General features: G+C 32.8%; 1 protein-coding gene across 1 annotated transcript in view; it reads left to right on the top strand.

Annotated features, from left to right (window-relative positions):
• Positions 1-11,752, top strand: part of PKHD1L1 (PKHD1 like 1) — a 132,682-nt gene that overhangs the window by 99,359 nt on the left and 21,571 nt on the right. The window contains exons 60-67 of the mRNA XM_025050064.1: positions 2,937-3,040; positions 4,201-4,330; positions 5,109-5,230; positions 6,755-6,845; positions 9,692-9,840; positions 9,921-10,043; positions 10,570-10,681; positions 10,763-10,879. Of these exons, the coding sequence (XP_024905832.1) occupies positions 2,937-3,040; positions 4,201-4,330; positions 5,109-5,230; positions 6,755-6,845; positions 9,692-9,840; positions 9,921-10,043; positions 10,570-10,681; positions 10,763-10,879 (948 nt within the window). The remainder of the gene's footprint in view (positions 1-2,936; positions 3,041-4,200; positions 4,331-5,108; positions 5,231-6,754; positions 6,846-9,691; positions 9,841-9,920; positions 10,044-10,569; positions 10,682-10,762; positions 10,880-11,752) is intronic.

Genomic DNA, 11,752 nt, shown 5'->3' with positions numbered 1-11,752 from the left:
ATGCGATTGTATACGTTTAAGGTGTACAGTGTGTTCATATGATATATTTATAAAACATGATTACCATGATAGCATTAATACCTCTATCATATCACATAATTATTATTTTCTTTTTGTGATGAGAACAATTAAGATCGGTCTCTTAGCAACTTTGAAGTTTATAATACAGCACTATTGCCTCTAATTACCATACTGCGCATTAGATCTCCAGGACTTATTTATCTTCTAGTTGCAGGTTGATACCCTTAAACAATATCTCCCCAGCTCTCCCCATTCCTCAGCTTCTGGTAACCACAATTCTACTCTCTGTACAAGTTCAGCTTTTTTAGATTCCACATATAAGTGAGATCATACCATGTTTGTCTTTCTCTGTCTGACTTATCTCACCATAATGCCATCAAGGTCCACTCATGTTGTCTCAAATGGCAGGAATTCCTCCTTTCTCAAGGTTGAATAATGTTCCATTGTTTATATGTACCACATCTTCTTTGTCCTATTCATCTGTTGATGGACACTTAGGTTGTTTCTATATCTTGTCTATTGTGAATGAAGCAGCCACGTATTATTTAATCTAAAAATATTTCAGTTTGTGACTCTAAAAGACTTCTTTAAAAACATCTCTAAGTATCAGACTTAAAAGTGTTAATAATAATTCCTTATCATCCAATGATTGTTCAAATTCTCCCAGTTCATTTATTTTTTTCCTTCCCTTCCCTTCCCTTCCCTTCCCTCCATCCTTTTGCACTCTCTGTTGAAATCAGGGTCTAAATAAGATCCACAGTGCAATTGATTATGAACTGTAAATCTCTTTTATTCATTTTCTTGCAATTTATTGATAAAAGGAGCTGGATCATTTATCCTATAGTGTTTCTAACAGTCTGGAATTTAGTGATTGCATCCCTAAATTTTAAGTTCTTCCTGTCTCCCTTGTATTTTCTATGCATATGTATTTTAGAACTAGAAAATTGATCCAACAACTCAGATTCAATTTTTAGGGAAGAATTTTACATAATTGGTGGTATGTTTTTCAATTAATAAGCACATAATGTATGACTGTTTCTCCTTTTCTGATGTTTGCAGCCATTAATGATCATTGCCTAGATTAAATTTCTGAGGTTTAAAATATCTTAATTCTACCATTCTTTCCTCGTTTATGATTTAGAAAACTTCTATAAAGAGAAGCTTCTTCAAGAAGCTATTTGACCATCCTGAAGTAAAGTTTATATGTGAAATGTAGCGAAAATGCTTCATTCTTTCCCCTTGTTAACTAATTTTCAAAATAATGAGTTGGTTCCCAAGCATCTTCCAAAGATGACAAGGAGTTTTTATTCGTTTTCCTTTGTTTTGTCGTTAGTATCATTTTGAGATACATATTTAAACATATTTTATATGTTTAAATCCATGTGATTGATGGTCTTTTTGATGATGAAAATGCCCCCTCACTGACCTTCAGAACCTTTTCTTGTTGGTGCCCAAGTCCTCCTTTTGACTAATTTTTTGTTTTATTTTGTTTTTGTTTTTTTAGCTTGTTCACTTTCCGAGATGGCAAGCACATGCTGTAATTTTTTTTTCTGAGACTGGGTATAAGTTTTTCCTCCAAGCAACTCTGGTTCTTTTTATTGGAAACTGATATTTCAATCTCCAATCCCTCAATCTATTCTAGACTTGAACTGTTTCAGCAGGTCCTCACTTGTTCACAATATTGCCTATTCTATTTTGCAACAGCTCTAATTCTAGAAAATCTTTATTTTGAGCAAGGAGCTATCCCACTATATCTTCTACCTATTGGTGATAATTCACTAACAGGGGCTTAACTGATGGTGATATGATGATGGTAGTGATTGTCATGATACAAGATTCCAGGCACTGTCCTAAGCATTTAACACATGTTATCTCATTTAATACTCATAGTACAATGGCATAACTATTGTCCCCCCCTTGAAGGATAAAGAAATAGAGATGATTAGAGGGTGATATTGCTTTGATTTTTGCTAATAATCCATGTCTGTCTCATTTAAAGTCCCATGAAGGGCCCTATTCCCATGACAACCCTTCTTTGCTCCTATAAATTGTTTGGTAATATAAACATCTATGGCTTCTGTAGGTGCAGGTGATCTGTATGAACCATTTCTTTTCTGTCTCTGTCCCATTAATCTTATATTCTCCACCATACATCTCATTGCTGGCTCAAGAATTTTGAGACAGATTTCTCCCTTCCAGTACAAAATAATTCTTCTCTAGTGCATGTTATTAGATATCCATTTTGGAAACAATCAACATTCTCTACTGTTTTTTACCAGCCATAAATCTCTGTGCCTCACTTTTCTTATAGAGATGATAGTACTTAGTATAGCACTTGGCACAAAGTAATCTCTTGTGGATTGTTATTGCTGTTATTGCTAATCTATGAAATTGGCTTTTGTCAGCTCAATGGTACTTAAGACAAACTGATGGACAGATAGTTGGCAATGCATATTTTAGCAAGAGATTATGTAAAGTTAATGCCCTTAAAAGCTCTTTGGAGACTCTAAATGGAAATGTCAGGTAAATTATATCCCATGTCATGCATTCTCAGTGGGGATAATGTCACTACTAAGGGGAAGAAAATTGGTTCTTGGGAGAGAAAAAAAACCTTTAGTTATCAAATGGTTTGTGGTCTTCCAAAGGATCACTGTACATTAAGAGATTTCTATATATCTGTAAAAATCTCTTAAAATACAGAGGAAGCTATTAGGAAAAAATGTCTAAAAAGGCTCCAGGGGGCAATGGAAAAAAGTTCAGAAATACTGCCCCACTTGGATTAAAGGAGCAAAGAAAAACTAAGATTTTCATGAAAAAGTTAAAAACAAATTTCTAATTTGGAAAATTATAACTTTTTTTAACTCTTCAAAAATTTTTTATTGTTTCAAAAAAAATTAATTCTCTCCTTCCCCTAGGAAATGCAAGAATAAGTAATGTGGAATTTTACCACAGTGGTCAAGAAGGCTTCAGAGATAGCACAGATCCAAGATATGCTGTAACATTTCTTAACCTAGGACAGGTTTGTACTTGATTTTTAATTTTTGCACATATTTGAAGTAAAATATTTTTGTTTTGATTTGTTTTTATTTAACTTTACTAAATAGCCATACCTTAGAATTACTAAGACTATAAGCTAATGTAAAAAACAAAAAACAACTAATTTCTTAAATATATTTCCCATTAATTTTTTCAGACTCATAGCAGCATTTTATTCTACTAATTTCATGCATTTAGTTAAGGTCAGTAAAAAAATTAAAAAAAAATAGAGCACAAAAGGTGAAAGGATCAAAGATCTATAATAGTATTTCACATCTCTATTTTGCAATGACCACAAATATTCTCAAACATTTCTATTAGACAAAACGAGTATTGCGTACATTTCTCAAGTGAAAAACATGTCTGCATATCTATGTCTCTGTCGAAAGGGGGAAAATAAACATTCTGAGATGGCTGGTGCTGTAAGAAACTGGACTCAGTAACTGGATTTTTAATTTTAATTGTTCTTTGTACTTAATATAATTGTATTTACTTTACATTTAAGTAGTCACAGGTGGCTGTGGATACCATATTGGCCAGCATAGATCATGAAGAATTATTTACCCAACCATGACCTTATGTGAGTTATCTAATCACCAATAGTTTAAATTACTGTGACTTTTAAAAATACTCCTAACATACCAATCAAAAAGATTATTTATAAAATATGAGAGAGCATATTTTATGGAAATAAAAATAATCTTGTAAGTTTAAAATTGAAACCCCTAACCAACTCATTGACTGGTTCCTGTAGACATTTGAATTGCAACCCTTTGGCTAAAGTATCCAAAAACAAACAAAAAAATCCCCGCTCATCAAAGATCTCTGAAAAATCAATTTTAGTAATTTAGCATGATATAGGTAATAATAGGAATATAAATGCATAGAAAAGTACTTGAGAATTTTTTAAACTGCTTTTAAAGTAAGCATACTTTTTTACTTTATGTGATCATAAATTCAAGATATGTAGAAATTTCTCAGGATTAAAAGACCTACTGGGAAATCATCTCCTTTCATGGAATAATAATTGTGTATTTTATTTATCAAGGTTTGTTTCCTGAAAATCACCTACTTCTACTTTTTTTCCTTAACTATATTTTTATTTTATTTTTAAAACGTTCACTGAATCTCAATGTTTTGTAGATTCAAGAACATGGCTCATCTTATATCCGAGGCTGTGCTTTTCACCATGGCTTTTCCCCAGCCATTGGTGTATTTGGGACAGATGGATTGGATGTAGATGATAACATCATTCACTTTACAGTGGGGGAAGGTAATATAATAATATTTTGGTCCAAATAGCATGTCTTTCTGAGACGATCTTATCTATAAGCTCTAGGGCCTTGCTGTCCAGTTGATCTTTCTGAGAGAAGGGAAATAGTCTCTATCAGCGCTAATATGGTAATTACTAAACCACATGTGGCCACTGAATACTTGAAATGTGGCTAGTGTGACTCAGTAACTGGATTTTTAATTTTAATTGTTCTTTGTACTTAATATAATTGTATTTACTTTACATTTAAGTAGTCACAGGTGGCTGTGGATACCATATTGGCCAGCATAGATCATGAAGAATTATTTACCCAACCATGACCTTATGTGAGTTATCTAATCACCAATAGTTTAAATTACTGTGACTTTTAAAAATACTCCTAACATACCAATCAAAAAGGTTATTTATAAATAAAGGTTATTACTTGATAAAAATTATATTTGATTTTAAGAGGTTATCCTTTCTTGAATATCAGTATAAAACGTAATACAAACTTATTTAATGTGTAGAAAATTAATTTGTGTATTTGTTAAAATCGGAGGTGGAGCCTGTGAACCCATATATTTAAGAAGCACTCCAGAAGATTCTAATTCAGGTAGTCTATTAAAGAGGTAGAATTTCACTATCAAAGATTTCAGAGGGCTCACTTTAAAATGGACGGGTTTCACTTGTTGAGTTCAAACTAGAAAATTAATTTCATGGTAAAAAATTAAAGATATTCCCCATAGTATTAATACGAAAGTATGTTTATTTAGGTGGGACTTTATTTTTTTTCCAGGCATAAGAATATGGGGGGATGCCAACAGAGTCCGAGGAAACTTGGTCGCACTTTCGGTTTGGCCAGGAACCTATCAGAACAGGAAAGATTCAAGTTCAACTCTCTGGCACGCAGCAATCGAGGTAGTGTGAACAAATTTATAATTGTAACCACAGAAAATTATAATTTCTTTATTGAAGATTATAATTTCTGTAGAAACTGTAAATCTCAAAATTTTATTGAAAATGATTTTTTGCTTAAAGATTGGTGAACAAATGAAATGAGCTAAAGAAATGAATGAACTTTCTTAAAAGCTACTGTGAGCTCCAATAGCCATTGAAGATTTTCCTCTGTGTTAATATCCATTGGCTTAAATAGTTCTGTTATTTCTTTGCTTCTTCAACATTAATTATTGCTTTCAAGTTACAGTACAGGGTCTCTGCTGCTAATTGACTGAGCACCTTGCACATGGTACTACTTAATTTTGACTTGTTTCCTTCCTCATATGGAAAATTAGTATGATAGACTATAGTATCTCAAAAATCCCTGTCTCATCTAAAATTCTTATGATTCTATATGCAAGGTTACGTACTATTATTCGGTCCTACTAATTGCGCCTTCTTTGTTTCCCATGAAGTTTCTCCAAGCATTATATAGAGTGAGATTACAAGCAAGAAGATACAAAGGACAGGGAAAGGATTCGGAGGAAACATAGCTTCCTCTTGTTTTTATTTTACTTACCTATGCCATAGGAATGAAAAAGAATTAAAAATAGCTCTCTTTGAAAGATGGAATAAAGATCGCATTTTGTTTTTGTGCAACTATTAATAATCACCTTAAAGTAAAAGCTAAAAGCCTGAAACTTAGTATACATTTGTGAGGTAGTATATATCTATTAATAGATGTTAGAATGTAATCAAATGTCAATTTCCAAACTTTAAAGTTATCTGTTTATGAAAGAAAAGGTACTTATTTTACTTTTGTGAATTGCATTGACTCTTTTTCATCATAATCCTTAAAAATATGGGTGTTTAATATGCTCTAAATAATTGAGGTTCTAACTGTTTTTGCTGACACCATAGGCAAGAACTAAACCTTCTGTGTTCTATCTATACTTTTCATTTTCTACCACTTTGACTTGGCTCATAAGATAAAATTGTTTAATAATTACCTAAAACTTGTGCTAACCCAGTTTTTTTTTATTATAGAAGGTTTTATTTAAACTAGTGAATACTTCTACTGAATTTTGTGGTCCACTTAATTGCCTTAGTTGTCTTTTTTTTAAATAAATCAAATTGGTAATAGAATATAACCAAAAAATGTGATAAATTCTTTGTAACTTTGCTATAAACTGGAATTTAGTCTATGACTTATAAATAAATATTGAACCACATACAGTGGATTAGTGACTGAAATAACAAATCTCTTTAGTGAACTTTTCTTATGAAGTCTGAGGTATAGTACCTAGTGATGGTTTTACATCAAGAACTGAAGGTAATTTTAATATTTCAATTGTATTTTAAGTTTGAATGGGATGAATAATGAATTTAACTTTTCCTCCTGAGCGTGTAGTCATAATTAGTTTTCCTATGTATGTTGTACATTTGCTTTCATCGTGAAATTGTGTAAGAACCTGACCCAAAGCATTTACTTTATTATTATGTTAGGTAAATAGAGGGACCAATACTATCTTACAAAATAATGTCGTGGCCGGGTTTGGAAGAGCAGGCTACCGCATTGATGGGGAACCTTGCTCAGGTAAGTCTAGCGTAGAGTCACTAAAACTAGGAAATAACTTGTCTAAATGTGTTAGAAATAAATAATTATTGTTTATCAGTTCCATATGTAATATTTCCTTTTTTCCAAAAGAACTCAACAAGCTAGATTACTTCAAGGTACTATTGGGTCTAAATTAAAATGCATAAACTTTTAAGGATAATTATTTTCCATGTTTATGATCTCAAAACTCTAACAGCAATTTCAGTTCTTGATTTGGCTGGTACTGACAGAGTGAGTACCTCATCCCACTACCACTTTGCAAGAGCAAAACTTTTAAGTATAGAGATACATGCCTGTAGGGATATGCTACTGTCTTATGCTTCCTCTTTAAAGGAATACATGCTCACTATGCATGTGTTGAAATCTGCAAGCATGAAAAAGTCGAAGGACTTGAATAGATAGTTCTCAGATACATTTCTATCAGGTGAGTAAAAATCAAGATTTAACTGCACAACTGCTCTCTTGGCAAGGCTGTAGGGAATCAGGAGCACTTACACATTGCTGGTTGAAGGATAGAGGGATGTTATCCCTCCAGAGGGGACTCTGGCAATAGCTACCAAAATGATGGGGGGATTTACCTTTGGCTCAGCATTTAGACTCTGATAACCTAGCATTTGCCTCGACAACAATTAGAAAAGGATTTGTGAATAAGGTTATTCATCACAGCATTGTCTGTAGAGCAGAACACTGAAAGCTGCCCTGTGTCCATTCATTGTGGGCTGGTTATACAAAGCCAAACGTTAGAACACTAGACCCCATTTTTTAAAAAATAGTTACATTTCTGTGTATTGATATGGAGAAATCTCTAGGAGATTCTAAAGTGATTAATGGTGGTTACAGAACAGTACTGTATATATAAAACTGTTTTGTGTATAATATGTTTTATGGAAGAAAGGGAAGAAAATGGGAATATGTATGGTATTTGAATTTACATAAAGAAACACAAAATATAAAATGCAAAGTGTAAAAAAGAAGAGTGAGAATAGGGTCATTGTTGACTTAATATTGTATAACTTTATAACCTCTTAATTTTCAACTAGATAATGAATTATCAGATCAAAAGAGTAAAATAAATAATAAAACTACAGGCTTTACCTCTTGAAAAACTTAATTAAAAGAAATGGCATTTTCTCTGAAAAATTCGTATCCCTTCTAAATTGGTTTTTGTATCTCGGTATAGTTATTTTTAAGATTCTTTGATTCAGCATTTTCTTCTGTAAATTCAAAAAATATTGGATTTAAGCTTATGCAAAATACATTTTGTTCTTATGCAAAATACATTTTGAAGAGAAAAAACAACTTTGCCAACAGATTTAACTGATTCCTTGATATATGCTTATTAAATATTTTAGCTCTCAACAGCTTAAAGTGACAGTTCTTTGACTTAAAATTAAAAATATGTAATTTCTCTAAAACATCTTTGAATATTATTTTGGTTTTTTTGAAAATCAAAATATGACCTGTGACTATATTTACTAATATGTAATGTCATATAATGTATTTTTCACTATGTTATTATTCTTCAATAATTAAAGTGTCCATAAAAGTTTTTGAATTTCAAGCAAACATTGAGAGTTTAAGTTTCTGGAATGAGACATCAGCTTATCCAAGTTGAGAGGCTGGGATGCTGGGAAGGGAATTATGACCCATGCTGGGTCCAGGAGTGGAGCCGTACTTGTCCATGGAGCAACATTGAGTTTCATGTTCCCAAGGGGGAACATGAAAACAGCTTTTTATGCGGGAAGTGAAATAGAAACCAGGCAGAGCATAAGATGTCAGTCTCGAAGGACTAAGAAAAAAGAAAAAGCAGTGAAAGATAGGATGAAGTCAGATCCTTGGGGACTAAGTATAATTCGGGGGTGGTGCTGCTCTTTATAAGGAATCCTCCAATTTGTATATGGTTGTGAGGGAGTTATTAAGGTTACTGGTCTGATTTTAACATAAGTAAAATTTATTAGAATCTACTTCAGTTATCCTACGTATTAGTTATGAGTGTAACTTTTATTTATTGAGGTACTTTATATGGGTTATTTCATTTCATTTTGAGACAACCCTGAATTGGGCACTAAAACTTTTTGGATACGAGGAAACTGAGGTTCTAGACAGTTAAATAACTCTCCCAAGATCATGAATAGATTAATTCGACAAATACTTAATGAGTATCTATCTCTGCATTACCTTTCCTGCTCTGGGAATATGGTAGTAAGTGAGCTAGACACAGTGTCCTTTCTCATGAAGCTTACATTCTAATAGGAGAGAGGAGATGGATAATTTACAAATAAGTAATAATAAAGTATTAAGTGAAAAAAATTTAGTTGCCAGGTAAAGTGACTGAGGTGATACTTGGAATCAGGTAGTCAGAGAAGGCAAGGCCTTCTAAGGGAGTGACACTTACCTTGAAAATGGGATGACCAGAAGGAGCCAGCAACAGAAAAGTGTGCAGGGGAAGCATTTTACAGACAGCAAGTAGTATGCTTGTGTTTCAAGTTCAGTCCTTGTTTGAAACCAACGTCATGCTCTTTCTAATGAAATCTGTGTTTAGTTTAATCAAATATAATAAAGTTAAGGGCACTAACACTAAACCAAACTTTTGTAAATAAGCATATAATTATTCTGAGTAGTAGAAGGGACAATTTAGGTAAGAGTAAATACTAAATAGAATAAATCATAAATGGCCAAACCATAAATATTTGATTATCTTTTTAAATTTACATCAAAATTATATATTTAATTTTTAAAAGAATTTTAACTTTAACCGATACTACCTATAAAACTATACAGCATGATTTCTAATCTTAATTATTTGTTCTATATTTTCTTTCAAGGTCAGTCTAATTCCCTGGAAAGGTGGTTTGACAATGAAGCCCATGGGGGCTTATATGGTATCTATATGAATCAGGATGGCCTTCCTGGATGTTCTCTTATACAGGGATTTACCATTTGGACATGCTGGGATTATGGAATTTATTTTCAGGTAATCAATCCAAAATAGTGATTGTTTATTTGCTTTTATGATTGTATTTTGTACTGTGTAACCCACAAGTTGTTTTACAGACCACAGAGAGTGTACAGATCTATAACGTGACTCTGGTTGACAATGGAATGGCCATTTCTTCAATGATTTACATGCCAGCTGCTGTATCTCACAAAATTTCCAGTAAAACAGTGCAAATTAAGGTAAGAAATGAATAAGCCACACAAACGAGAAAGAGCGACTCTGAGAAGGGCAAAGTTATTGAAGGACTAACACAAAGGATCTGACTTCTGCTCTGGCTCGTTCTTCGCTCTCCCTATTTACTCTCATTCACTTCTGCCAGGAAGCTCTCCATCCTTCTTTCTCCTCCCTCCCTTCCCTCACCTCTTCTGGCTTATTACCTGCTAATCTTGTGAAAGTCATGAAGTTTTTCCTGAACCAGCTTAGGGAGTAGTGACATTCTCTCTTCCTCTTGTTCCTTGGACATAGTTCTATCCTAGAAATATGTCATTATCCATAATTATTTACGTGCCTGTCTTCCCCTCTCGCCCCCGCCCCCCACTTGAATATCAGGACAGAAATCACATCTTTTTCATCTTGGTTTAATGAATGATCCACTTCTCAACTTATAGTTATGTTTTACTACAGGAGAATTCAGTATTACCCATTATTACGTGTTCCTTTAGTAAAAGCTATTATTAAAGCTGTACTGTTTGAATTTTTTAATAGAACTCATTAATTGTTGGAAGTAGCCCTGAATTTAATTGTTCTGATGTCCTGACTAATGATGATCTCAATATCAAACTCTCTGCTGCCCATCGGAGTTCCAGACCTCCATCAGGTGAAAATTCTAGAGCTTTAATTTTGGCGTTCATATGAGTGCCTTTTCAAATTTCATTAACTTTCCTTTTTTTTATAAAAGGAGGGAGAAGCGGGATTTGCTGGCCTACCTTTGCTTCAGCACATAACATGGCACCCCGGAAGCCCCATGCAGGCATCATGAGTTACAATGCCATCAGCGGCCTTTTGGAAATCTCAGGCAAGTTTAAACACGGTCCTTGACAAATCTACTCAATTAAGTTCTATAAAGAATACACTCAGTATGACTAATAATGTTTCATTGTTAGTAAAAAAAAAAAAAAGATGATTTCTATGAATCTGCTCAAAATGACAAGCAAAGAAATCAGACATCAGAGTCAATTCCAAGACTGGTGCCCCAGCAAAATTCATATACATTAAAGGATCAATGTTTAATCTTTCTTCTAAAGCAACAGAAAAAACACTGGTATAGTGATTTAATACTAATTATTTTCTATAAAATGTGAAAGCCCTTCCATTTAAGTAGGGTTGTATATTACTATCCCTTTTTACAGCTGAAGAAATTTAAATCTATATAACTTAAGAGCTCATGTAAGCTTGCCGAAATCCCACAGCTATTAGTGACTTTGGATTAGAGTCAATATCTTCTGATTTGAAATCCATTGCTCTTTCACTGTACCAGGCTGCATCCTTAAAAATGTAAAATAATTACTTATAAATTAATGTAATGAACATATCAATTATTTCCATTTTGCCCATTAAATACACCATGTCATTCTCTATTTCAGTTTAGAAAGTCTCTCTTTCATGATAATTTTAACCAGTGTCACCTTGAAGAAAGAGGTTCAATAAATTGTACTCAGAACTTTACGTCCCGAAATATAAAACAAATTATATAACCTGTTAAATAAATAATTACCTGAGTTACCTTTTACTAACTCAGGTAATTATTTAACATGTTATATAAGCTTTAGTTGAACATATATGTTCAATAAATAAAAAAAAATATGCTCTGCAATATTATAAATATATGGCAATAAAAATATCCTTATGAAATGGAACCTTGTAAATAAAATTTCTTGAAGGAATACAA

This window comes from Pteropus alecto, unplaced genomic scaffold (assembly GCF_000325575.1).
Source record: "Pteropus alecto unplaced genomic scaffold, ASM32557v1 scaffold164, whole genome shotgun sequence".
Taxonomy (NCBI): Eukaryota; Metazoa; Chordata; class Mammalia; order Chiroptera; family Pteropodidae; genus Pteropus; species Pteropus alecto.
The sequence above is the reverse complement of the archived record's forward strand: the minus strand, read 5'-3'. Positions and strand labels throughout refer to the sequence as shown.